The sequence below is a fragment of the Pseudonaja textilis genome, chromosome 5 (assembly GCF_049901715.1).
Source record: "Pseudonaja textilis isolate UNSWEBS1 chromosome 5, rPseTex1.2, whole genome shotgun sequence".
Taxonomy (NCBI): Eukaryota; Metazoa; Chordata; class Lepidosauria; order Squamata; family Elapidae; genus Pseudonaja; species Pseudonaja textilis.
In genome coordinates, this window is record NC_141994.1 from 75,183,838 (window position 1) to 75,211,519 (window position 27,682).

Genomic DNA, 27,682 nt, shown 5'->3' on the forward strand with positions numbered 1-27,682 from the left:
AATACCAAGTAATTGACTCTGCATCAACCAAGGCTTGAATGTGGAATTATCAGACATTCTCTACACCCGAGAAGAGTCTTTGAAATTTAAAGGGTTGGGAGAATGACTTGCCTCCAGAAATTGTGGGTGCTCCAATGCTGTAAGTTTTAAGAAGAGATTGGGCAGCCTTCTGTCCACAATGGTATGGAGTCTCCTGTTTGAGGAAGGAGTTGGACTCCAGTTCTGTTATTCTGTTAACTGTTTGATGGCCATTGTAGAATTGACAATGGATAATCTAGTAGCAAAGATGGGTTTGGTTTGATCTTTCCTGAAGGATGGTGGGATGCTTTCCTAAACACTGACATTAATGTTGTTGTGTTTCCTTCCTTCTTATTTGATGAGAGCATCTCAACTTTTCATTGTGATTTTTTTTTGTTCAGAAGGATAAGTCAGTCCAAAATTGCAAAAAGTCAGGACTTAAAACAAGTGTCCATTCTGAGCCAGAACAACAGATTACTTGAAAGAGTTCAACTAATAGGAACAAAAAAATAATGACTTAGCACCTTTTCCACCTTCGATTAAGTGCATGGTTTATATTTTGTGTAAACTGTTTAATCCACTACAAAACCTGAGAAGAGAAGTCAAAATATTTGCTTTGTAGAATTGGTGCATATGTGGAGGTAAAAAAAATCTCATTCAGATATATTTTTGCTCTCCTTCAGCGTCTTCGCTACGCAAGATCCCTGCATTCTCATGGATTTCAGCAACTACACTCGTGTTAGTGAGTTTGTTTTTCTAGGTTTCTCCAACATCACACACGGCCAGGTCTATCTCGCCCTGCTGTTCCTCACCATCTATTTGGTCACCATTCTGGGTAACTTCATGATCATTGCTCTCATCCTGGTAGACTCCCACCTTCACAGTCCCATGTATTTCTTCCTCAGCCACTTATCCTGCTTGGATGTCTGCTACTCAACGGTCACCGTCCCCAAGATCCTAGCAAATCTCCTTCTCCAAAGGCACACCATTTCCTACAACCATTGCTTTGCTCAGATGTTCTTCCTGATGGCCTTCTCTGGCTCAGAATGCTGGTTGCTGGCCATCATGGCTTATGACCGCTATGCTGCCATCTGTAAGCCTTTGCACTACTCACACCTCATGAGTTCACATGTTTGTGTGACAGCAGCTGTAATGATCTGGATCTGGGGCTTCCTGGATTCAGCAGTTCACACAGCCTTGGCTTCCAAGTTACACTTCTGTGGAGATAATCAGATCCACCACATCTTCTGTGACCTCCCACCACTGCTGAAGACTGCCTGTGGTAATGTACACATGAACCAGATGACCACACACATAGCCACCATATTTGCAGGAATGGCCCCTTTCTTTTGGGTAGTCATCTCCTACTTCTACATCCTTGCCTCCATCCTGCGTATCCGTTCCAACACAGGTAGACAGAAAGCGTTTTCCACCTGCTCTTCTCACTTGCTGGTGGTCATCCTTTATTTCGGGAATGGGTTGCTAAACTACAACCAGCCCAGTGCTGGCTACTCCCTGGAGATCGACACCCTGATTTCCACAATATATTGCATTGTCACCCCCATGATGAATCCCTTGATCTACAGCCTACGCAACAAGGAGGTGAAGGGTGCTCTTCGGAAGGTCCTGGAAAGACACAGGAGAATATAGGATTCTTCTCAGATGTTGTGAAGGCAACTTTGTAGTCCTTTCTGGAACATCAAGAGGCCAACTCTTGTTTTTCCTGACTCTATTCAGAGCAGACAAGATACATGAAAGCAGTGGTGGGTTGCTGCAGGTTCAGACCAGTTCTATCAAACCCCTCATGAATGATGATCAGTTGGCCCTGCCCAGCCACCCCTGCGCTATCCTGCCTTACAGTTCCTTCTTTTGCAGCTCAGCCGATTCGCACAGCAAAGTGGTTTTCTGCACCTCAGCTGTTCTACTTACCAGGGAAGGCTAGAAGGTGAGCTGGAGTGGTTCAAAGTGGTGCTTAGTGGATGCTGCGCTCGTGTGCTCACAGAACTGGTTGTTAAACTGATTGCAGCCCAGCCCTGCATGAAAGACACTGCCAGGACTCTCATTCTGCCACATTAGCTCTGCTTTGCCAAATGCCAGTCTGCCCTATCCAATTGGGGGAGGAAGGGAGCGACAGAGCATTAAAGGGGTGGGCTTGAATAAGGGGTGTCAAACAGAGGTGGTGTTCAGCAGGTTCTGACCAGTTCTGGAGAACCGGTAGCGGAAATTTGGAGTAGTTCAGAATACCACCTCTGACTGATCCCACCAACCCCATCTCTTCTCTGCTTCCTGAGTCCCAGCTGATCAGCTGGGTCTTCTGTTGTTGCCCTGCACCGGAGAACAGAGCTGGAAAGCAGGCTAGTGGGGTGGGGAAGGGATGGAGATTTTGCAGTATCCTTCCCATGCCGTGCCCACCAAGCCACGCCACACCCACAGAACCAGTAGTAAAAAAAATTTGAATCCCACCACTGGTATCAAAGCTACTCTTCATACTGTCCTACGAGAGTTGCCACCCGTTCCAAGGCCATATGATAGAATGAGCACCATCTAGCCCCACAGCCAGGGACTGATACCACAATAATTTATTTGAATGCCACTGGACAATAAAAGATAAACAAGGGGGAAGGAGGAGAAGGAGTAAAATTAACCACATGCTTTCAGCGCGAAAGTTCAGATCCGGCTTTGCTATACTGCAACCACTTGGCTTTACTAAAGTGTACTTTCTTTAATAATGGATTCAAGAGACTTTCCTTCCTAACTGACCAAGTTGATTTGGCTGACAGACACTAGATGTTTGGTTGATTCTCACAATCTGCTAACTTTCAGGCTGACCATTTTCCTCCAGGTTTTCATCAAAAACAACCTGCTTATCCAGTTAAACGTCAGCAGAAATGTCGATAGAAATAGCTCCTGAAACAAGACAGGAGAATTAGGATGTTTCTTAGACATGCAAGTTTCAAACACTTTCTGACGCTCAAAGAGAGAAATTCTGTCTCTGGCAGATGGTTTCTGGGTAGACACAGTCAATGGTTTTCTGGTTGGCTGCCTTCCTTACGGCTTTCTCCGGAAAGAGGTTACAACATGCTTCAGAATGAAGAAGTTGGTGGGATCACGGAGAAAGATAATATAGAGAGGGATGGATGGAGACATGGATCGATTGATTGATTGATTGATTAGTGTCATTTTATTAGGTGAGCCTGGAGAACTGATGGTTTAACAATATATTGTCATGGAAGGAGTCGAGCAATGAAGTGCAATCTCTCTTTTTTTCCCCCACTGCACGTAGGATAGCTAGAATTCTGAAGGAAATATTTATTTGCTCTATGTATTTTCCTCACATGGCTAGGTTATTTAGCAAATTTATCTGGAACAATTTGGGGGATTTTCCTATTTCCATTCCCCATCCCAATGTTTTGTTTGTAGTTTTGTCCTTTAAATTGCAAATGGTCTGTGGGGTTTATTCTTTTCTGAATATAATAAATTAAAAATGGCAAGCTTGGCCTGTTTTCTTTCCAAACATGGGTTATCTAGTTTAGCCATCATACTCACTTGACCAAACTCCTGAATCGTATTCCTGGGACTGTGGGGGAACTACAATGGCTGAGACTTCAGGAACTGGTTGTAAATCCCAACCTCATCATTTCAAAGGGTCACTGAAGTCATCATTGTAACTAGAGGACCAGCTCCCAGAAGGGAGGGAGGGAGACAGTAAGCAGCAATAGCCCTTAGACTTATATACTGTTTCACGGGGCTTTCCAGCCCTCCCAAAGCGGTTGACAGAGTCAGCATATTGTCCCCAACAACCTGGGTCCTCGTTTGACTGAAGGATGGAAGGATGAGTCAACCTGGAGCTGGTCAGGATCGAACTGCTAACAGTGGCCAGAATTAGCCTGCAATGCTACATTCCAACCACTGTGCCATCACTCCTTCCTTCCTTCCTTCCTTCCTTCCTTCCTTCCTTCCTTCCTTCCTTCCTTCCTTCCCTCCTTTCCTTTCCTTTCCTTTCCCTTCCTTCCTTCCTTCCTTCCTTCCTTCCTTCCTTCCTTCCTTCCTTCCTTCCTTCCTTCCTTCCTTCCTTCCTTCCTTCCTTCCCCTTAGACTTATATAGCACTTCACAGTGCTTTCCAGCCACCTCTAACCCTGTGGCCCTCAACAATCTGGGTCCTCATTTGACTGACCTTTGGAAGGATGGAAGGATGAGTTAACCTTGAGCTGGTCAGGAGCAAACTGCTAACAGTGGCCAGAATTAGCCTGCAATGCTACATTCTAACCACTGTGCCATCACTCCTTCCTTCCTTCCTTCCTTCCTTCCTTCCTTCCTTCCTTCCTTCCTTCCTCCCTCCCCTCCCTCCCTCCCTCCCTCCCTCCCTCCCCTCCCTCCCTCCCTTCCTTCCTTCCTTCCTTCCTTCCTTCCTTCCTTCCTTCCTTCCTTCCTTCCCAGTTAGCAATAGCCCTTGGACTTATATACCACTTTATAGTGCTTTCCAGTCCTCTCTAAGCACTTTATAGAGTCAGCATAGTGTCCCCCAACAATCTGGATCTTCACTTGACCGACCTTGGAAGAATGGAAGGCTGAGTCAACTTTGAGCCAGGATAGAACTGCTGGCAGTCAGCAGAGTTCGCCTGCAATACTGCCTTCTACAGTGCCGCTATGGCTCTTGGGTTCAGTACACGTGGATTTATTTCTAGAGCACCAGCTAAAAGCAAATGAGACAACTGATTTCAGGTTCAAATCTGGAAAAGATTATTTTGCTTTGCCCTCTCCATTTCTCCCCTGAATGTGATACAAGAAAACTATACTGGGCCTGCTAATAAATCCCAGAGAAACCAGTTTGGCCCCAGAGGGTTCCTGCTGCCTGCCCACCCAGCTCAATTCCCCGCAGTACCCCAGGCAGGAGGACGGCCAGGCCCTCCCGCAAGGCACAATTTCCCCCATGAGGACCACCTGCCAGGGATAATGCAAGCAACTAGGAGGGTTGCTCTGTCCTAAGGATGAACATCCAAACTCCTCCCTTCCTGCTTTCTTGGCAGAGCACGGACTCTCAGTTCGCTGCATCTGAGCCCAACGTGGGGAGAACTTGGAGAGAGGATGGTTCTGCTTCATCCACCGCCGGTCTTCTGCAGGTGGGGTAACCGGCCAAGGTGAGCTGCTTTGCGGTCCCTGAAAGATGCCCCTTCCATTTGGGATGGGGTGGCTTTGTAAGGAGGTTTGGGGCTTTATGAAGGGGGGGTCAGGAACATGTGTCTACAGGTCTGTCGAGAACAAGAGACGGCAGCTTAGTTCTGCACTAAAGCTAAGAGGAATACAAGCATTTTGGAGGAGAAGATTCAAGGGACGTTCAAAGGCAGAATTGGGGATGGGTTGAATGCTGAATTAGTGAGAGACTTGAAGATCCTTACTGAAGGGCAAAGATAGAATAAGTTGTGAGGGAGCTTAGAGGTCTTCTAGTCCAACCCCCTATTCAAGCAAGAGACCTTGTACCATGCCAGAAAGTGGCTGTCCAGTCACTTCTTAAAAACCTCCCGTGATGGAGCACTCACAACTTCTGGTGGCGAGCTCTTCCGTTGGTGAATTGTCCTCCCTGTTCGGAAGTTTCTCCTGAATTCCAGGTTGGTTCTCTCCTTGATTAGTTTCCATCCATTGCTTCTTGTCCTGCCTTCAGGTGCTTGGAAAATAGATTGACCTCCCCCTTTTTGTGGCGGCCCCCCAAACATCACATCACCCCTAATCCTTTTCAGTAGACCAGGGCTCTTCAAACTTGACAGCTTTAAGACTGGTGGACTTCAACTCCCAGAATTCCTCCTCCTCCAGTCATGTTAGCTCAGGAATTTGGGGAGTTGAAGTGCACCAGTCTTAAACTGGCCAACTTTGAAGAGCCATGATCTATCCTGTCCATCTGTCTGTCTATCCTATCCTCTCTCTCTCTCTCTCTCTCTATTCTACCTCTTTATCTATCTATTCTATCTATTCTATCTTTCTCCCCTTCTCCCTCTATCTATCTATTCTACCTCTCTTTCTCTATCTAACTATTCCAGGGGTCTTCAGACTTGACAGCTTTAAGACTGGTGGACTTCAACTCCCAGAATTCCTCCTCCAGTCATGTTTGCTCAGGAATTTGGGGAGTTGAAGTCCACCAGTCTTAAACTGGCCAACTTTGAAGAGCCATGATCTATTCTGTCTGTCTATCCTATCCTCTCTCTCTCTCTCTCTCTATTCTACCTCTTTATCTATCTATTCTACCTTTCTCTCCTTCGCCTCTATCTATCTATTCTACCTCTCTTTCTCTATCTAACTATTCCGGGGTCTTCCAACTTGACAGTTTTAAGACTTTGTGGACTTCAACTCCCAGAATTCCTCCTCCTCCAGTCATGTTAGCTCAGGAATTCTCAGGGTTGAAGTCCACAAAGTCTTCAACTTGCCAAGCTTGAAGACCCTTGCACTAGACTAAGCATACCCAATTCCTGCAACCATTCTTCTTACATTTTAGCCTCTAGTCCTCTAACCATCTCTATTACTGCTTTCTGCCCTCTTTCCAGAGTCTCAACATCTTTTCTACAATGTGGTGACCAAAACTGGATGTTGTATATCAAGTGGAATCCTTCCAAGGCATTATAAAGCGGTGCTAACACTTCAAGGGTTCTTGATTCCATCCCTCTATTAATGCAGCCTAGAACTGTGTTGGCTTTTTTGGCAGCTACAGAACACGGCTGGCTCATATTTAAGGGATGGTCCACTAGGACTCCAAGACCCTCCTTGCAGTTACTACTCTTGAGCCAGGTACCCAATATTCTGTACCTGGGCATTTGGTTGTCCTTACCTCAAGGTAGAATCATACTTTTCTCACCACTGAATTTCATTTTGTTAGATAGGAGTCCTCATGAATTCCCACAACCAGACACAGGGGGCAGAATTTATCTTCATGCCATTCTCCAGAGTTCGGAGCCACCAGGTCCAACTTTTCTTGGTGTTCCTGGCTGCCTATTTGGTCACCTTTCTGGGCAACTTCATGATCATAATCTTAATTCTCTTGGATTCCTCTCTCCACACCCCCATGTACTTCTTCCTCTGCCAGCTCTCCTTCCTGGATATTTGCGTTTCTTCTGTGGTGGTACCAAAGATCCTGGTGAACTTTCTACGCCAACATCACACCATTTCTTACAACCAATGCCTGGCACAAGTCTTCTTCCTGATCAGCTTTTCAGGATGTGAGCCAACACTGCTGGCCATCATGGCTTATGACCGCTACTCAGCCATCTGCCAACCTTTGCACTATGCCCACCTGATGAGGAGAGAGTTGTGCATCCAGCTATCTCTGGCCAACTGGCTCTGGGGCTTCCTGGACTCAGCCATCCACGTTGTCGTGGCCTCCAGGCTGGAGTTTTGTGGAAACAACAACATTCCTCACATCTTTTGTGATGTCCCACCATTACTGAAGATGGCCTGCAGTGATACGTGGGTCAACGAATTGACCAATCACATCACCAGCCTCTTTGTGGGCCTCGGTCCCTTCCTCTTCATCATCCTGTCCTATTTTTTAATTTTCATCTCTATTCTGAAGATTCGTTCTAACACCGGAAGACGCAAAGCCTTCTCCACTTGCGCATCACACATTGTTGTGGTCATGCTCTGCATTGGAAACGGATACTTGAACTACAACCAGCCCAGTGCTGGCTACTCCATAGAGACCGGTGCTCTAATCTCCACATCGTTTTGCATCGTCACCCCCATGCTGAACCCCCTAATCTACAGCCTCCGCAACAAGGAGGTGAAGGGGGCCCTGAGGAAGGTTCTCGGGTGCCGGAAGACAGCATGGTACTGATTTTAGGGGGAAGGGGATGTATCTGAGCCCTAAAAAAGAGAACTTGGACAGAAGTATTTTCTCAAGGCACCAGGAATGTTGTGTCCATGAGAAAAAGCGATGGTCGTTGTGGCAGAAACCTGAGATATTGTACTTTGCATCCTAATGAAAACTCATTTGATGCCAGCTTTCTGTGTTCTACATCAGCGGCCCCTGAAGTTTTGGGCACCGGGGACTGATTCCTGTCTAGTCCCTTCTCCCAAATATTGTCATCCAATGGAATCTAGGAAGTGTGCTTTTTCCATGCCCCAAGGCAGGGGTCGCCAACCTTTTGGATCTCAGGGATGACCAAACTCATCATTTTAAATCCCACAGACCAGAGATCCCCCCAAAAGTCTGCAGGAAAATCCCCCCAAAAGTCTGCAGGTAACTCCCCCACCCCATTTTCTTACCGATCAATCGTTCTTTTTTTGGGCTTGCAGGATACCATCTCCAGCTCCGTTCTTAGGGGAGAGAGAGAGACTTTTGGCTTCATGCAAGGAAAGCAGCAGAAGCTGCAGAAGTCTTTCTTTCTCACCCCCAAACTCTGCCAGAAATGAGTCTTCGCAGCCTCTTGGAGCAGGAGGCCTTGCAGGGTCCCAAAGATTCATTTCTTGCGGAGTTTGGGGGAGAGAAAGAAAGACTTTGGCTGCTTTCCTTGCGTGTAGCCAAAAGCAGAAGAAGAAAGAAATGGAAAGAAGCAGCCGGTGGCCAGGCCAGCCGCGTGGGGCAAGTGGGGCAAGATCCCCTCTCCACCCTTTCCCCCCTCCCCTCACTACTTCATGTTGTTTGTAATGCAAGCGACGCAAGCCTTGTGTTCCCGCGGGCCATGTGGGTGGCTCAGCCTGGATTAATTGCTTTGGGTGGTGCTTTGGAGGTGACATTTCTTGGCAGACCACCAAGATTTTCTTGTGGATCACCAGTGGTCCCCATCCCACTGGTTGTTGACCCCTGCCCTATGGAACGCTCTTCCCTCTGACTCTCAACAGGTTTTTACCCCCTCAGACTTCCCTTAACTTTGGAGACCTTTTTCCTTCAAGAGCTGAGATAGAGTTGGATAATTGAACATCAGCCGGTTGACTTGGTTGTTTTCAATGTTTTAATGTGTTCTGCTTTCTAGTTTTGATATGGTTTTAGACAGTGGTGGGATGCGGCTGGTTCAGACCGGTTCTAGCTCCAGTGATCCGCTGGCCCTGCCCACTCAGCTCTGCCCTATCCTCTCCTATATTTCCATGTTTTCCAGCTCAGCTGATTCGCGGGGCACAGCGGATTCCTGCACCTCAGCTGTTCTACTTACCAGGGCTGCCCGAGAATGCACTACTCTATTGTTACATCCTCTAACCCTCCATTCCCATAATCTTAATCTATCCACTATTGACTTCACCCCATTCCTGAGAGGTCCGAAAGGGGCCGGCATAAGGGCACAATCGTGCCTATCAACCCTGTCCTATTATCCCCATCTATTCGTACCTATTTCCTGTATTCTTACTCACATTTATACTTATACCTATTGTCTTGTAAGCGATTAACAAATCAAATAAATTAATAAATAAAATAAATGAACCCTCCACCTCTGAGTCTGGTTGTTTGTAACTGACATAGCTGTGTTCCAAAACAACAGAGAACACAGAGCATAAAACAAACTTAAGTGATAAAATAGCAAGGCAGGAAAATCAAGACAGGAACAGCAGTGCTGAAATAGACATTAACGCCGTATGTGTGGTTTCCTCAATACTCCGCTAAAAATGATGCAAAATGTGACAATCCACGAGGAAGACCAGGGTTCGAGAAATTGTCTTTGTGAGTCATGAACAAATCTTCACACTAATTAAATGGATTTAGTGTCTCCTACAAATACCACACCCCTTTCATTCCTCTTTATTCCCCCTGGAAGGTGCCATTCCCTGTTCACCTGAGCCTTTATTCCCGAGTCGACCCTTGTTCCTTAGCTGTTCCCTTCTCCTGGCAGCTCTGTGCATATGCACATTGGGGACAGGCTCCAGCTGCTCTTCTGCCCCACTGATCTCCAACTCTGAAGGCAGCTGATGACTGTCGGACGGCCCTGGTCCCCCTCTCTGCCTCCGACACAGAGCCTTCTTCGGAGCTTTCCCCAGACTCCAGGACGGGCCCATCTTCCTCCCCGACCTCCTCACTGTCCGAATCAGCTGCCAGGCCTGGCGGGCCACAACATCCTGTCTTGAATTCTGACTTCTTATTAGATTCAGTATGTAACACAATCTCTACCCAAGCAATATATCTGTGGGAAACTAGCAAGAAGAGCTTGGGGGTGGAATGATGCTCCTCACCAGCTTAAAGTCATTATGTTGCGCCAAAATGTCAAAGTACCCCACCCCCCACTTGAATGCAATTGACCCTCAACTGGCACCAATTTGGTGTTGAACATTAGTTGTCTAGATTCTTATGTATAGGGTTGAATATTAAACGTTTGAAATGTAACACAACACATGATCTTGATCCATTGCACTTGATATTAATCTAGATTGCTAAATTGTGCAGGGTAACAATCCGTGGAATTCACGGCAGTTGGACTGGCACCGTTTGTGGCAACCTAATGACTCTGAGCTGATGACATGTTTCACCTCACCCCTCGTTCTGCCTGCTCTTCTCCTTCAGTCTATGGTTTTATCCTTGGATCAAGACCACGGTCACTGCAAGGGCAGGAACTTCAAAGCAATAAATCCTTTCATTCAATGGTAACTTCAGGCACTCAGTGAATAAATCGTTGTAATAAGAGGACTATAGTCTCCAAGGAGAGGGAGGGAGTTTTTTTTTTTAAAAAAAAGCCTTGCTTTTTGTCTCTTTAAATGCTTTGGAAGTCAGTTCTAGAGCACCAGCTAAAAGCAAATGCGACAATTGATTTCGAGCTCAAATCTGGAAACAATTCTTATACTTTTTCCTCCCTGTTTCTTGCCCTCCCCTGAAACTGAACACAAGAAAACTATACTGGGCCTGCTAATCAATCCCAGAGAAACCAGTTTGGCCCCAGAGGGTTCCTACTGCCTGCCCACCCAGCTCTATTCCCCGCAGGACCCCAGGCAGGAGGACGGCCAGGTCCTCCTGCAAGGCACAATTTCCCCCATGAGGACCACCTGCCCCGGATAATGCAAGCAACTAGGAGGGTTGCTCTGTCCTAAGGAGGAACATCCAAACTCCTCCCTTCCTGCTTTCTGGGCAGAGCCTGGACTCTCAGTTCGCTGCACCTGAGCCCAACGCCGGGAGAACCTGGAGAGAGGATGGTTCTGCTTCATCCACCGCCGGTCCACTGCAGGTGGGGTAACCAGCCAAGGTGAGCTGCTTTGCGGTCCCTGAAAGATTCCCCTTCCATTTGGGATAGGGTGGCTTTGTAAGGAGGTTCGTGGCTTTATGAAGGAGGGGTCAGGAATGGAAGAGCCAACCCTGGAATCTCCATTTACGGAGGTGGCCAAGTCCTTCTGCTTGAGACTCACAATCGACCACAATTTGTACTCAACACCAATCCAGCCTCTGCCCTCCTTCTTAGGTTGATCTGCTGCTCCAAACATGGACTTTGATTTGACCAAACAGCTCCTTGGTTGAAAGTGAGGAGCTGGAAACTGACAGGTAGACCTTCCAGTTTCCTTTTTGATGAGCAGACAAGGAACTATGGAGGGGTTCCAGATCTGAGATAGTCAACCCACATCATCTGCATGCAACCTAAGCCAACTAATTATTATCTATTGATATTAGCCACTGTAGCAAGGTGGAACTTCAATGTTCAGAGCTAACGTATATCCACACAATCTGAAGAGGAAGGAGTTGCTTTTGAGTTTGGAAGCGGTGCCTTCCAAGGGCGCCATTACCCCAAGGTGTCCGTCTACATGGAAAGCAAGGTCTCCTGAAGCATTTCTACAAAGCAAAGCTCCACATTGTCTTTCTGATTGTGAAGTCTCTTTGTCCCTTTCCCACATATGAATATAGTTTTCTGGACTCCAGCAAGAAAGGAGAGAGGAGTTATATTACTAGATCTGTTCCTAGCGAAGTCACTTTTTTGATGGTCTCTGCAAATATCACCTCTTGACAGGGTTCAGAATTTAAATAGACCTTCATTTAGAGGAGGGGGACAAGTGTTCTACCAAGACCTTCCGGTCTGTCGAGATCAAGAGACGGCAGCTCAGTTCTGCATTAAAGCTAAGAGGAATACAAGCATTTTGGAGGAGAAGATTCAAGGGACATTCAAAGGCATAATTGGGGCTGGGTTGAATGCTGAATTAGGGAGAGACTTGGAGATCCTTACTGAAGGGCAAAGATAGAATAAGTTGTAAGGGAGAGGTCTTCTAGTCCAACCCCCTATTCAAGCAAGAGATCTTGTACCATTCCAGAAAGTGGCTCTCCAGTCACTTCTTAAAAACCTCCCATGATGGAGCACTCACAACTTCTGGTGGCAAGCTCTTCCGTTGGTTAATTGTCCTCCCTGTTTGGAAATTTCTCCTTTATTCCAGGTTGTTTCTCACCTTGATTAGTTTCCATCCGTTGCTTCTTGTCCTGCCTTCAGGAGCCTTGGAAAATAGATTGACCTCCCCTTTTTTGTGGCAGCCCCTCAAATATCACATCACCCCTAGTCCTTTTCAGTAGACCAGGGCTCTTCCAACATGACAGCTTTAAGACTGGTGGACTTCAACTCTCAGAATTCCTCCTCCTCCAGTCATGTTTGCTCAGGAATTTGGGGAGGTGAAGTCCACCAGTTTTATACTGGCCAAGTTTGAAGACCCATGATCTATTCTGTCTGTCTGTCTGTCTATCCTATCCTCTTTCTCTCTCTCTCTGTTCTACCTCTTTATCAATTCTTTCTATCTATTCTATCTTTCTCTCCTTCTCCCTCTATCTATCTATTCTACCTCTCTTTCTCTATCTATCTATTCCAGGGCTCTTCAGACTTGGCAGCTTTAAGACTTGTGGACTTCAACTCCCAGAATTCCTCCTCCAGTCATGTTAGCTTAGGAATTCTCAGGGTTGAAGTCCACCAGTCTTAAACTGGCCAACTTTGAAGACCCATGATCTATTCTGTCTGTCTGTCTGTCTATCCTATCCTATTCTCTCTCTCTTTTCTACCTCTTTATCTATCTATTCTATCTATCTATTCTATCTTTCTCTCCTTCTCCCTCTATCTATCTATTCTACCTCCCTTTCTCTATCTATCTATTCCAGGGCTCTTCAAGCTTGGCAAGTTTAAGACTTTGTGGACTTCAACTCCCAGAATTCCTCCTCCAGTCATGTTAGCTCAGGAATTCTCAGGGTGGAAGTCCATAAAGTCTTCAACTTGCCAAGCTTGAAGAGCCTTGCACTGGACTAAGCATACCCAATTCCTGCAACCATTCTTCCTACATTTTAGCCTCTAGTCCTCTAACCATCTCTGTTACTGCTTTCTGCCCTCTTTCCAGAGTCTCAACATCTTTTCAGCAATGTGGTGACCAAAACTGGATGTAGTATATCAAGTGTCATCTTTCCAAGGCATTATAAAGCAATGCTAACACTTCAAGGGTTCTTGATTCCATCCCTCTATTAATGCAGCCTAGAACTGTGTTGGCTTTTTTGGCAGCTGCAGCACACGGCTGGCTCATATTTAAGGGATTGTCCCCCAGGACTCCAAGACCCTTCTCACAGTTACTACTCTTGAGCCAGGTACCCAATATTCATGGATTCCCACAACCAGACACAGGGGGCAGAATTGACCTTCCTGCCATTCTCCAGAGTTCGGAGCCACCAGGTCCAACTTTTCTTGGTGTTCCTGGCTGCCTATTTGGTCACCTTTCTGGGCAACTTCATGATCATAACCCTGGTTCTCCTGGATTCCTCCCTTCACACCCCCATGTACTTCTTCCTCAGCCAGCTCTCCTGCTTGGATATTTGTGTTTCTTCTGTGGTGGTACCAAAGATCTTGGTGAACTTTCTGCGCCAAGATCACACCATCTCCTACAACCAATGCTTGGCACAAGCCTTCTTTATGATGGGCTTTGCAGGCTGTGAGCCAACACTGCTGGCCATCATGGCCTATGACCGCTATGCTGCCATCTGCCAACCTTTGCACTATGCCCACCTGATGAGGAGAGAGTTGTGCATCCAGCTATCTCTGGCCAACTGGCTCTGGGGCTTCCTGGACTCAGCCATCCACGTTGTCGTGGCCTCCAGGTTGGAGTTTTGTGGAAACAACAACATTCCTCACATCTTTTGTGATGTCCCACCATTACTGAAAATTGCCTGCAGTGATACGTGGGTCACCGAATTGACCAATCACATCACCAGCCTCTTTGTGGGCCTCGGTCCCTTCCTCTTCATCATCCTGTCCTATTTTTTAATTTTGATCTCTGTTTTGAAGATTCATTCTAACACCGGAAGACGCAAAGCCTTCTCCACTTGCGCATCACACATTGCTGTTGTATTGGTCTCTCTTGGGAATGGCTTTGTGAACTACAACCAGCCCAGGGCTGGCTACTCCATAGAGGTGGACACCTTGATCTCCACATCGTTTTGCATCATCACCCCCATGCTGAACCCTTTGATCTACAGCCTCCGCAACAAGGAAGTGAAGGGGGCCATGAAGAAGGTTCTCAGGTGGTGGAAGATTGCATAGCATTCACCTGAGGGAGGTATTGCTGCAGGCCCTGTGTTTTTGTCTTTAACAATTATAAATATGAACTGGGGTAGAAGTGCTTTCTCAAAAGGCACCTGCAAGAGATTTCCATAAGAAAAAAAAAAGAGCTGGTTAAGGGATGGATGATAGACTGGGCTCAAAACATTGGATGTAATATAAATTTGACAGAGTGGGAGAGCATTTGGAACCTAAATTATAAATTAACAAAATCAGCCTCATATAAAGAGAAAATCTATAATATGTTTTATAGATGGTATCTATCCCCTGCAAGATTGGAAAAGATATCCTCTACTCGTTGCAGAATACCTTATGCCACCAGACTTGAAATTCTAGACAACCTAGAACTACGCTGCCTTCGGTCCGATCTAAGTATAGTGTATAAAATCATACCTTGCAAAGACTTACGTGTCAATGAATACTTCAGCTTCAACCATAACAACACAAGAGCACACAATAGATACAAACTCAAGGTTAACCGCACCAAACTTGATTGCAGGAAATACGACTTCAGCCACAGAGTGGTCAATGTCTGGAATACTCTACCTGACTCTGTAGTTTCTTCCCCAAACCCCAAAAACTTTAACCTTAGACTGTCTACTATTGACCTCACCCCTTTCCTAAGAGGTCTGTAGGGGACATGCACAAGCGCACCAATCGGGCCTACCGTCCCTGTCCTATTGTTTCTTTTATTTTTCTTATATGTACCCATTTCATGTATTCATAACTATGTATATACTTATTCCTATTATCTTGTAAGCGATTGACAAATCAAAATAAATAAAGTAATAAATAAATAAATATATCCCAACATGAACCCGGCATGTTGGAAGGACAAGAAGAAAGAGGGTCCTTTTTATTACAGGTGGTGGTCTTGTTCAGAAGCACTGAAGTACTGGCTTAAAATGAAAAAAATGGTTGCAAGAGATCCCCAAGGAACAAATAGAATTGGAACCAGAACTATTCTTGTTGGGGATATTTAAGAAGAAATGTGGGAAAAATATAAAATTTAGAATATTGCACATCTTAAGGCAGCTAGAATTGCCTGTGCTCAATGTTGGAAGCACAATTGTATAGCGTGAGATGAATTGATCACTCAAAAAATAATGGTGTGTGTTGAGATGGATAAGTTAACCCTGATGTTACGAGAGAAAGAAGAGTCTGGGTATTATAGAATTTGGGGGGAAAGGTATGATTGGATTGAACCATGTGGAATCTTCAGTAAAGTTACAGTATACTCTTAGTAATTTCTATATTACTCCCAGGAGTTTCTTTTCATGTCTAACCTAGTGGGGTGGCTGACAGTCCCTCTGTGAGGAAGATGGGCAGTTCTCAAATATAAACATTCTCAAATATAAACGTTCTACCTGTCAACGACTACTTCAGCTTCAACCACAATAACACACGGGCAAACAATAGATACAAACTCAAAGTAAACTGCTCCAAACTTGATTGCAGAAAGTACGACTTCAGTAACAGAGTCAATGCCTGGAACGCACTACCTGATTCTGTTGTTATACCCTCTAACCCCCAAAACTTTAACCTTAAACTGTCTACTGTGGACCTCACCCCAATCCTAAGAGGCCTGTAAGGGGGCATGCATAAGTGCACCAGTGTGCCTACCGCCCCGTTCCCATTTATTCATACCCATTTATGATGTATATACTTACACCTGTTTATATTTATATGTGCATACGTTATGTTCATACTTATACTTGTTTTCTCATACATGCTTCACAAACTAAACTAAATAAAATAAAATAAAAAGAATCAATCAATCAATCAATCAATTAGCAGTGTAACTTCAAGGACTGGCTGAACAAATCATGATAATGCTTTTGCAGTCCCCCATGAAAGGGAGGAAGACTTTAAAATGCCTTGCTTTAAAAAAAATAATAATTTTGGAGTCACCTCCAGAGCACCAGTTAGAAGCAAATGAGACAACTGATTTCAAGTTCAGATCTGGAAATGATTCTTCTGCTTTTCCCTCCCCCCTTTCTCACCCTCCCTGAATCTGACACAAGAAAACCACGCTGTGTCTTCTAACAAGTCCCAGAGAAGTTTTGCCCCTAGAGGGTCTCTGTTGTCTGCCTTCCCAGCTCTACTCCCTGCAGGATCTCAGGCAGGAATACTACCAGGCCTTCCTGTCAAGGCACAGTTTCCCCCACGGGTATCGCCTGCCATGGATAATGCAGGCAACTAGGAGACTCGTTCTGCTCTAAGGATGAACATCCAACATCTCACTTCTTGCTCTCACTTCATTGCATCCGAGCCCAACTCTGGGAGAACTTGGGGAGAGGATGAACCTGTTTCAGCTCCATTTTGTCTTCTGTAGGTGGGGTAACCAGAAAAGGTGAGCTGTTTTGTGGTCCATGAAGGATTCTCCTTCCATTTATGGTGGGGTGGCAATGTGAGGAGATTCTGGGCATTAGGAAGGAAGGAGAGATCAGGAATCTCCACTTAAGGATAATTGGTAGAGGTGGCCAAGTCCTTCCACTTAAGGCTCACATTTGACCAGAGTTTGTAATTGCTATTAATCCAGTCTCTCCCATTTTTCTTAGATTGAGCTGCTACTCCAAATGTGAACAGAATAGCGCTCTCTCTCTCTCTCTCTCTCTCTCTCTCTCTCTCTCTCTCTCTCTCTCTCTCTCTCACTGTGTGTGTGTGTGTGTGTGTGTGTGTGTGTGTGCGTGTGTGTGTGAAAAATATATAGGCAAGGGAACTTGAAGGGATCCAGATTCAAGGTAATTAAACCAGCATCTTCATGGAATACAAGTCAACTATGAATCGTATATTGATATTAGTCATGGTAGGAAGGTTAGCAATATATACCACATTAGACATGTGTATCAACACAATATTTGATGAGGACCATGAAAAGGAAGGCTTTGCTTTTGAGTTTGCAAGAAATGTCTTCAAAAGGGCCCCTTTACTCGAACATCTCCATCTACTTGGAAAACAAGGTCTCCTGAAGCACCTCTGTAGAAACCAAAGGCAACACAATATCTTCCTGATCTCACAATCTTTGTGTCAAATTTCAATGTATCAATCACTTTCTGGGTTCCAGCAGGACAGTAGAAATGTGTCCCAGTATTACATCTGTTTCTACCAGGGGCATTTTCTTAGATAAGCTCAGCACATATCATATGCTGATGGGATCCTGAATTTTAAAAGACCTTCAATTTAGAGGAGGTGGGCAAGCATTGTACCAGGACCTTTAAGGCTGTCAACAACAAGAGGTGCAGGCAAGTTCTGTGTTAAAGTCAGGGACAGCGCAAGACATCCAGAGTCATAATTTGGGCTGAACCCTGGATGAATGAGAGAATTGACATGAGAAAGTGGGAAAATATGGAAGGATGAAGACCTCTGAAGTAGAATGGAATGGAATCAGAGGTGGGTATTCAGCCGGTTCTGACCAGTTCTGGAGAACTGATAGTGGAAATTTTGAGTAGTTTGGAGAACTGACCAATGCCAACCCCATCTCTTCTCTGCCTCCCATTGTGTCCCAGCTGATCGGCTGGGTCTTCTTTGGTTGCCCTGCACAGGTGAATGGAGCTGGAATGCAGGTTAGTGGGGTGGGGAGGGAATGGGGGTTTTGCAGTAAATCCTTCCCCTGCCATGCCCACCAAACCACACCCACTAAGCCACACCCACAGAACTGGTTGTAAAAAAAATCGAATCCCACCACTGCATGGAGTGGAGTGGAGTGGAGTGGAGTGGAATGGAATGGAATAGAATAGAATAGAATAGAATAGAATAGAATAGAATAGAATAGAATAGAATAGAATAGAATAGAATAGAATTCTTTATTGGCCAAGTATAATTGGACACACAAGGAATTTGTCTTTGGTGCAGAAGCTCTCAGGGTACATAAAAAGAAAAAATAAAATACATTCATCAAGAATCATAAGATACAACGCTTACTGATAGTTGTGGGTTAGTAATAAGCAATCAAATCATACTAGGAAACAAATAAAACAATTTAAATTGTAGAGATACAAGCAACATGGTTATAGTCATAAGTGGGAGGAGATAGGTAACAGGAATGAGAAGAATAATAGTAATGTGGACTTTGTCAATAGTTGGACAATGTTGAGGGAATTATTTGTTTAGCAGTGTCGGCGTTGGGGAAAAAACTGTCCTAGTGTCTAGTTGTTCTGGTGTGCAGTGCTCTATAGCATCATTTTGAGGGTCGGAGTTTATGTCCGAGATGTGAGGGGGCTGTAAATATTTTCACAGCCCTCTTTTTGACTCGTGCAGGATACAGGTCCTCCATGGAAGGAAGTATGACAGCGGTTCTATGTGCCTTTTTCAGATGCTCTCTGTTCATGCTGTCCTCAGCTTCAGCAACATGGTTTAGGGACAAGGAATTGTGCAGCATAGGAAAAGGATAGTCAGATCTTTAACTTGGTGGATCTTCACAGTTTTCTCAAAAGCATTTTTCTTTGGCTGTTGGTGCCCTTTGGAGGTGGATAATTTATCAGGAAATGCGTCGGTCCCATTGGAAAATCAAAGCTATCCCATTACTAAATCCTTCTTCCCCCAGTAAGTCATTTGTTGAGAATATGGTTCTGATATCAAATTTGGAAGAGGTATTCCTCAGAGTTTGCACACCAGATTCTCCCAAAATGAAGGGGGAGAATTAAGCTCTGTTCCTCTGGGTCTGGACACCCACATTTTCTTGAACCTAATTCTAATCCAAATATCTTGAGGAATCAGGTGTTCACTGAGTAGCGTGGATCCCTAAAATTTCATCCTCCACAGTCCCACGGAGACCTCAAATAATGACTTTGCAATTTTACTTCTGAAGGAGAATATATGTAGCCCAGGAGGTCTTTGATGAGGGGTCCTTGGTGCTCTCTGAGTTTGGTTGTTTTCTCGTAGACGTTTCATGACTGTTATATGTGGAAATTAAATATTGTTACACCTGAGAAAATGAAGAACAGAAGAGATTCCATGTTTATCCAATATTTGAACTATGAAATGATTATTGGACAGTTTTATAACTATATCTAATAAACAAGCACTGTTTTGTAACTTGTTAGGTGCTAAAGTAAATGTCAGGTTTTTGTCTGGACCATGGGGGTTGTATTTCTTGGCGTTATGATATATGTGGGAGATACTGGGTCATTGTGACCCAAACAGAACTGGGTAAATGATCCAGATGTTCAAAACAGGAAGAAGGAGCCATGAGGCCAAGGGTGGTTTCCAAGGACAAGGAAACAGGTGTTATGCAACAATGATATGGGTGTGGCATAGGGAGATACGTATCCTGGATAGATTGTGAACCCAGGAAAGGGGCAGAGACTGTATATTTGAACCTGGATATAAACCCCAGCCCTCTTGGGGAAAATGTTTCTGCCATGAGCGAAATTCTGGTTGCCTCCAGTTGTTTTTGTGATTGTTATCACAACAACCCAAGCTAGGTAACATCATCAGTGCTTGTGATGTAATATGCATACCACTGATGATGTTATCTAGTTTGGGTCATGAAACAAGAAAAGAACCAATCTCAGAGATGTCCCAAAGGTGGTTTTTTTTCCAAAAGACAACCAGACTTCGTTTTTCCTTGAAGATGTTTCACTGAAGTGAAGGATTCCTCAAGCGTAGAGAGCACCAAGGACCTCTGACTTCTTCCATGCATCTCCCAAGGACCATTAACTCTTTTTTCTTCTTCTTCACGTTCTTCTTTTTCTCTCCTCTCAGCTGCACAGTTTTTTCTTCATGAATGCCCAGAACCAAACACAACGGACAGAATTCCTCTTCCTGGGTTTCTCCAACCTGCTGAGCTACGAAGCCCACCTTTTCCTGGTGCTTCTTGCTGCCTATCTGGCCACCCTGATGAGCAACTTCATGATCATCATCTTAATTCTCCTGGATGCCCGTCTCCACACCCCCATGTACTTCTTCCTCAGCCAGCTCTCCTGCTTGGATATTTGCCTTTCTTCTGTGGTGGTGCCAAAGATCCTGGTGAACTTCCTACGCCAGCAGCACACCATCTCCTACGGCCAATGCCTGGCACAAGCCTTCTTCCTGATTGGCTTTGCGGGATGTGAGTTGGCACTGCTGGCCATCATGGCCTATGACCGCTATGCGGCCATCTGCCAACCTTTGCACTATGCCCACCTGATGAGGGGCAAGGTCTGCATCAATCTGTCCATGGCCATTTGGCTCTGGGGCTTCCTACACTCGGCCATTCATGTTGCCTTGGCATCTAGGTTGGACTTTTGTGGAAACCACAATATTCCTCACATCTTTTGTGATGTCCCACCATTACTGAAGATTGCCTGCAGTGATACATGGGTCAACGAATTGGCCAATCACATCACCAGCCTCTTTGTGGGCCTCAGCCCCTTCCTCTTCATCATCCTGTCCTACATCTACATTCTGGCTTCCATTCTGCGAATTCGATCCAACACTGGCAGGCGCAAAGCCTTCTCCACTTGTGCATCGCACATCAGTGTGGTAACTCTCTTTGTTGGTAATGGAAGTATGAATTACAACCAGCCCAGTGCTGGATACTCTCTGGAGGTTGATGCTCTGATCTCCACCATGTTTTGCATTGTCACCCCCATGCTCAACCCTTTGATCTACACCCTCCATAACAAGGAGGTGAAAGGGGCCCTGAGGAAGATTCTCAGCTGCTGGAAGAGAGCATAGCCCTCATTTGGGGAGGAAGTGTTGAGGTAATTTCCCATTAGGAGAATGAGCGCATACAGGGAGACGTATTTGAGAGGAGTGTTTGAATAATACACATACAGCACACAGATACACTGTACAGTAAATGTAGGTTTTTACTTCCAGAAACGTTAAGCAAAGTCCAAAATAGGCAGTCCAAAGTCATTCATGGGTAAAATCAGTCAATTTTCATCCAGGGATAATCCAAATATCAAATTCAGTGTCAAAAACAGTTCAGTATCAGACTTACATTAAATCCAGTAATATCAGTCAATTAGAAGAAATGGAGCAATGGCAATACTTCCCAACAGAAGGAAACAGAGATACACTCACACTCTCTTCTGAAACTCAGACTAAGCAACCCAGGTTTCTGGCTCCATCTTATGGCCGTTTAAGAAACCACACCCAACTACAGTTTTGCATTTTCTTAAAGATACAGTTTTAAAATGTTTATCCTGGTTTATATATTTCTAACCCAAATAGCTATTAGGTTCATATTCCTAACAGGAAGGTTTTTTTAAAAACATTTTAAAAGGATTTTTTGAAATGACATCAGAGCATTGGATTTCCTATATTATTATTATTAACACGCTCTGATGCTAAGGAGTTCTACTCCCCCTCCCCAGCTGGAAAAAAAGAAATCTCTTCCAAATGCAAAACACAAGCCGAGGAGAGGAGTTTCAGTCTCAGTTTCACAGCACCAAGCAGCTTCAGTACAGAACAGTTGAGCTAAGCTACACCTAGGCTCCTTACTGTCTCCTTCCTTGCTCACACAGCAAATACTGCTTCAGTTTCCAAACAGCCCTCAACTCTCTCACACACTGACCGGATGCTAGCCAGGTGAATACTGATGTACCACTTGTCCATTGCCAGTGCAGTAGAATCTTTCCAATGTTGACTATATAGGAATTTTACTGCTGTAACCAAATATAAGATTAATGTACCATGTTTTTTTTTCTAGAATTTGTCCATCAACTCTAATAAAAAATAATCTCTGGTCTAAATTGTATTTGAATTAATATATACGTTTCTCAAGGAACGTGTTTTGTTGATCCTCCTAAGAAAAATGAAAGCTGAACCCATGAACTGTGGTAGAAGGTGCCTGCAAAACAATTCCCACGATAAAATAAATGGAGATGAATTGTAAGAACACGAGTAGCTAGCCCTTGCATCTTTCTAAAGAGTAATTTTATTTAAAATTAAAATAACAATAAAAATTAATGCAAAATAAAACAAGGAAAGGAAAGAAAAATTAGAAGGTGCAGAAAAGAGAAAAGGGAACAATAGAAACTGTGTCCTTGTGGTCTCTTCATGAGGAACAACTATCTGGAGCACATGTGGGCGATCTCAAATCTTCTCTTAATCCAGGGAGGAAATATTGAAGAGCTGGGCTATTCACCAGCTCTTCATTCCGCCAAAATCATCAGCTTCCCTTTTCATGGAACAATCTTCACTCCATTTCTTCCCCAAAGTTCGAAGTAGCTTTTATGGGGAAGACAAATTCCTCCAAGAATTTCTTTTTCTCACCGTGGGCCTGGCATCTGAATGACTCTCAAGGAACCTGCCCGCAAATGCCCTACCTTTCTTCTAGAAGCCAGAAGCTGGTCTAGATGTGTTGGAAGACAAGATGGTTTGCAAGGGTTGAAAGATATGGAGACCTATCACAAATGTCGAAGTTGTCAATTGCTCTGTCTTTCTCTTTCTCTTATCTCCTCCCTTTAATACCTTCTTTGTCTCTTTCTCATGGATTCTCTGCAGGTCAGGGATGAAAAGTGGGATGGGTGAAATAAGGGGTCAGCCTAGAATAGCCACAAATGAATTAAGTCCAACTCCCCTCCCACTTCTGATTGTGTTGACCCTTATCTAACTCTGCGTGTTGACCACTAGTTGAGAAGATTCCCATGCATAGACTTTGGGGAATACACCTGTCAAATCGAACCTTCACAAATGGACCTGGCACAATCCACTGGAGCCTTTTCAGTTTCAGGAGTGGCTGGGAAGAGCCCAGCAGTAGCTTTGGCTGCATTTATTCATTCGTTCGTTCCTTGATTAATTAATTCATGGGTCTAATTCATTTAGTGATTCATTCATTCATTGATTCATCCAATACATTTTAGGCATCTCCAAATCCACCTGAACCTGGGCAGTTCACAATATAAAACAATACGTTGTGGAATTTTCTGCGCCTGGTGTCCTCCAAATACTGTAGGTGTCCAGAAGAATTATGTCTTCAATCCTTAGCCTATAATATCCTCTTATAATATAGACAAGAAGTGTCTATTTCTCTTTCTCTCTCACTCTCACATCTATCTATCTTCTTTCTCTGTATTAGGGAGGCAAGTTCAGACATAACAGGAAGTGTTTATCTCTATCCACCCATCCGTCCATCCATCTGTCCATCTGTCCATCCTTTCATCTATACACCCATCTCATTGACTCACTCAATGACCCACCAACTCATCCATCCACATATCTATCCACCACTCATCCCTCCATTTCTCCATGCATCTAACCATCCACCCACCCATCTACTCAATAACCTACTAACTCATCCATCCATGTATCCATGTATCCATGTATCCCTCCCTCCCTCCATCCATCCACCAACCCATCCACTCAATAACCTACCAACTTATCCATCCATGTATCCATCCATCCATCCATCCATCCAGCCAGCCAGCCAACAAAAAAAGCAAGCAACCCTTTCTTTTTTTTTTTTTTTTTTTATTTTAAAAAAAAAAATAAAAAAAATGTAAAAAGGATGGCCATTCTCTAGTCCTCCAGATTTGTTTGACATCAACTGCCCTAATTCCCTGCCTGAACATTTTTAGCAGAGGGTTGGGCTCGTGAGGGTCTATAATGAATCCCTTGAGATATTCTGGAGAAAAGGAGTCTGGGGGTCATTCGTTGATTGCTTCTTCATAGCAAAGCAGAGGTGATGACCTTCCTTGCATTTCTCACGGATGGATTGTGACGGCAAAGAATTGGATTGCACCCTCCGTGCGGTGCTTGTTTGGGCACACAAACCCACAATGAGGTCCCTTAACCCTCATTTCATCCCTCCAGAAAGATGGACCAATTACTGTAACTGACTCTCTCTCTCTCACCAATGCTGGTTATTCCCACCAGCAGCACCTTCTCACGTACATCACGATGATGCACTTACATCCTTCCAGGCAAACTTTTCCCTCACAATGATTCCGAGGGAAGGAAAATTGGCTATTATTTATTTATTTATTTGTTTGTTTATTAAATTTATTTGCCATCCATCTTCTTGATAAGGCCATGCGTCTCGGCCTGGGGCTCTGGATATCTTGGCGTCTCATTTTTTTTTTTTTGGCTGTATGGATATTAATTATGATCATTTTCTCAGTGGCTGCATAGATTTATTTTCATAGAATTTTTAACTGTTTTAATAGTTGTAGAATTGTTCACGGACCAGACTCACTGGGTTGAGATGAGCAGCTATAGAAATAAATCCAGGTCTTTCTAATTAATTTTTAGAATTGTTTACTACCCAGAGCCACTGGGTTGAAATGGGCAGCTATAGAAATGAGTTTATAAAAATAAATAAATTTCATTTGCAAATTCAATATCTGCAACCACCAGGTACTAGGGGTGTATTTCAAGACAGTATTTTTAGCCTTTTAGCTAGGGTATATAAATATGATTGTGCAACAAAAATAAAAATAAAAAAAATACTCACAAAAATCCTATTTATGTTACTCACTCTTTTCTCCCCAAACGTAGTAAGCTTAGGGCATTGCGGACACACATCAAAGGACGTTCTCCTTAGAGCACTTTTCTTTCCAATTGTGTTTGGCTTCGCTTCCCCCTCCCCAAGCAAGTCACAGATGAGAGAGTTTGGTCCCTGCTGCTTTCACTCCCTGCAGAATCCAGAGCAGGAATAATTCTCAACACACCAGGACACATTTTCCCCAAGAGCCTCTCCTTCCATGGATAACGCAGGCCCTGGGAGTGGTACTTCTGTTGTGCGAATGAGCTTCTAAACACCCTTCCTTTCTGCTCTGTGGCTCAGCTATCCCCATCCTCATTGTGTCTGAATCCAACGGTGGGAAAACCTGGGGAGAGGTTGATGCTGCTTCAACCATGGCTGGTTTCCTGTAGGTGGGAAAAGCAGCCCAGGTGAGCTGCTTTGGTGTCCGTACAGCATCTTCTTTTGAGGCAAGATTGACATTGGGACACAGAAGAAAGTGTGTGAGCAGGAATTCAAGATTCAACCCTTTGAGGAGATCTCAGAAATAGCAAACCGAGTGGACAACCATTTTTAACCATCAACAACCTAGACCTTTCTATTCTTCTTCTCTGTCCTTCTCTCAAGCTGAGCTTTGATTAGCAAATTTGATCAAATTGGCCCTTCAGAGCAGCACCCCAAATCAAAGCTGGATGCAGGAAACATATGGAGATATATTTTTTGTTACCTGGAAGGCAAGGGATATGAGGAGATTCAAGACTGGTCAATCCAGGTACATCTTCACTCAGTATAACTGAATTATGATATATATATATTAAAGGTTATTCATTTCCATTGTTGTATTGGCTTTTGACCATGGTAGCAAGAAGCTCCAGAGGTGATATACGCTATATGAGTATAAAATTCAAGGCTGCTTTTAGGCTTGTCAGAGAAAATTTGGGAGATGACCCCTCTTCCTCACTGTAAACCTCAGTCTTCCAAGTAAAAGCCAGATCTTCTAAAAAAAAACATCTCTACAACTGAGGCCACCTTCTCCCAACATATTTTCATACATCACTTATCTTCTGGAGTCCTGAAAGACAGTAGAAGCTTATTATCTCCCTTAAAACTGTATTAATCTCAGGTAGCATCAAATGTTGACCTAGTTCTCAAGGAAGTTGGACCTTCATATGAGTGAGGTGGGACAATGTTGTACAAATACCTTTAGGGTTCTCCAGAGCGAGGATGGACAGGCCTGTTCTGGGTTGAAGCTCAGAGCAAGTCAAGAATTTTCTTAGGTCTCTGTTGAAGGTTCACAAGATGTCCAAAGGCATAATATGGATGGATTGTGCTCCACGTTGACTGAGATAATCGATGGTCCTTCCTGAGGACCTAAGAAGGCAAAGAACTCAAGTAAAGGAAACGTGGCAGCCTTTGATTCAACTGTCCCTTGTTCATGCTGCTCTCAGCTTCAACAACATGCTTTAAAAGAATCCAAGGCATTGGACAGTGTAGGAAATGCATAAATAGTCTTTAACTTGGGAGTCTTTAACTTGGAGGAACTTCACGGCCTTCTCAGTTGCATTTGGCGTTGGTGATTGGTGCTTTTTGGAAGAAGATCAGTTGCCAGCGAAAGGAGTAGGAGCCATTGGAAAATCACCCTGCAGGTAATTCAAGCTCAAAGTACCTCAAGAAATCCGTTCTTCTTTGTGTGGAAGAGATCACTGACATTTCTTCTCCACAATTCCAGCCTGAATCCTCCAATAATTACTGTGTTATTTTTCCATCCATTTTTCAGGGTTCGTTGCCACTCACTCCTTCCTTCACAAGTATTTTTTCTCTCCCTTCCCAGCTGTCGATTTTCTGCCTCATGGATTCCCACAACCAAACACAGGGGATGGAATTTGTCTTCCTGGCATTCTCCATATTCCAGAGACACCACGTCCATTTTTTCTTGGTGTTCCTGGCTGCCTATTTGGTCACCCTGCTGGGCAACTTCATGATCATAACCTTAATTCTCCTGGATTCCCGTCTCCACACCCCCATGTACTTCTTCCTCAGCCAGCTCTCCTGTATAGACATTTGCCTTTCTTCTGTGGTGGTACCAAAGATCCTGGTGAACCTTCTGCGCCAGCAGCACACCACTTCCTACCACCAATGCCTGGCACAAGCCTTCTTCCTGATTGGGTTTGCGGGATGTGAGCCAGCACTGCTGGCTATCATGGCTTATGACCGCTATGCTGCCATCTGCCAACCTTTGCACTATGCCCACCTGATGAGGGGCGAGTTGTGCATCCAGCTGTCTGTGGCCTTTTGGCTCTGGGGCTTCCTGGACTCAACGATTTACACTGCTCTGGCCTCCAGGTTGGATTTCTGTGGAAACCACCAGATTCTTCACATCTGGTGTGATATTCCTCCGCTACTGAAAATTGCCTGCAGCGATACCCAGGTCAATAAATTGGTCAATCGCATCACCAGCTTCTTGGTTGGCCTTGCTCCCTTCCTCTTCATCATCCTGTCCTATTTCTGTATTTTAGCCTCCATTCTCCGGATTCCCTCCAACACTGGCAGACGCAAAGCCTTCTCCACTTGCGCATCACACATCGCTGTGGTAACTCTTTATATCGGAAATGGGTTTCTGAACTACAACAAGCCAAGTTCTGGCTACTCCCTAGAAAGCGAAGCCCTGATTTCTATCATGTTTTGTGTTGTCACCCCCATGCTGAACCCCTTAATCTACAGCCTCCGCAACAAGGAGGTGAAGGAAGCTAGGAGGAAGCTTTTCAACAGCTGGAGAGCAGCGTCCTCTTCATTTTGAGGCGCCTTTCTCTT

General features: G+C 44.5%; 5 protein-coding genes across 5 annotated transcripts; all 5 read left to right on the plus strand.

Moving 5' to 3' along the window:
- The first annotated feature begins 732 nt into the window (after positions 1 to 732).
- On the plus strand, positions 733 to 1,668 carry LOC113452046 (olfactory receptor 5V1-like). The gene has a single exon (XM_026723453.1). The coding sequence runs from the start codon at positions 733 to 735 to the stop codon at positions 1,666 to 1,668; it is 936 nt and encodes a 311-aa protein (XP_026579238.1).
- Positions 1,669 to 6,893: 5,225 nt separating this feature from the next.
- LOC113454120 (olfactory receptor 5V1-like) lies at positions 6,894 to 7,835 on the plus strand. Its single transcript, XM_026725532.2, has one exon. The coding sequence runs from the start codon at positions 6,894 to 6,896 to the stop codon at positions 7,833 to 7,835; it is 942 nt and encodes a 313-aa protein (XP_026581317.2).
- A 5,689-nt stretch (positions 7,836 to 13,524) lies between these two features.
- On the plus strand, positions 13,525 to 16,992 carry LOC148125718 (olfactory receptor 5B12-like). Its single transcript, XM_087935624.1, has 2 exons — positions 13,525 to 14,433; positions 16,897 to 16,992. Exons 1-2 carry the CDS (start codon positions 13,525 to 13,527, stop codon positions 16,990 to 16,992), a joined length of 1,005 nt encoding a protein of 334 aa, XP_087791750.1.
- Positions 16,993 to 20,202: 3,210 nt separating this feature from the next.
- Positions 20,203 to 21,138, plus strand: LOC113452045 (olfactory receptor 5V1-like). Its single transcript, XM_026723452.2, has one exon. The coding sequence runs from the start codon at positions 20,203 to 20,205 to the stop codon at positions 21,136 to 21,138; it is 936 nt and encodes a 311-aa protein (XP_026579237.2).
- A 5,567-nt stretch (positions 21,139 to 26,705) lies between these two features.
- LOC113454661 (olfactory receptor 5V1-like) lies at positions 26,706 to 27,668 on the plus strand. Its single transcript, XM_026726013.2, has one exon. It carries the CDS (start codon positions 26,721 to 26,723, stop codon positions 27,666 to 27,668), a length of 948 nt encoding a protein of 315 aa, XP_026581798.2. The 5' UTR covers positions 26,706 to 26,720.
- The last annotated feature ends 14 nt before the right edge of the window (positions 27,669 to 27,682 follow it).

Coding starts and splice junctions, on each gene's coding strand:
- LOC113454661 (XM_026726013.2), top strand. CDS start 26,721: ATGGATTCCCACAACCAAACACAGGGGATGGAATTTGTCTTCCTGGCA.
- LOC113452045 (XM_026723452.2), top strand. CDS start 20,203: ATGAATGCCCAGAACCAAACACAACGGACAGAATTCCTCTTCCTGGGT.
- LOC113454120 (XM_026725532.2), top strand. CDS start 6,894: ATGAATTCCCACAACCAGACACAGGGGGCAGAATTTATCTTCATGCCA.
- LOC148125718 (XM_087935624.1), top strand. CDS start 13,525: ATGGATTCCCACAACCAGACACAGGGGGCAGAATTGACCTTCCTGCCA. Junction 14,434..16,896: donor TGAAGGGGGCCATGAAGAAG/GTTCTCAGGTGG, acceptor CAATGTGAGGAG/ATTCTGGGCATTAGGAAGGA.
- LOC113452046 (XM_026723453.1), top strand. CDS start 733: ATGGATTTCAGCAACTACACTCGTGTTAGTGAGTTTGTTTTTCTAGGT.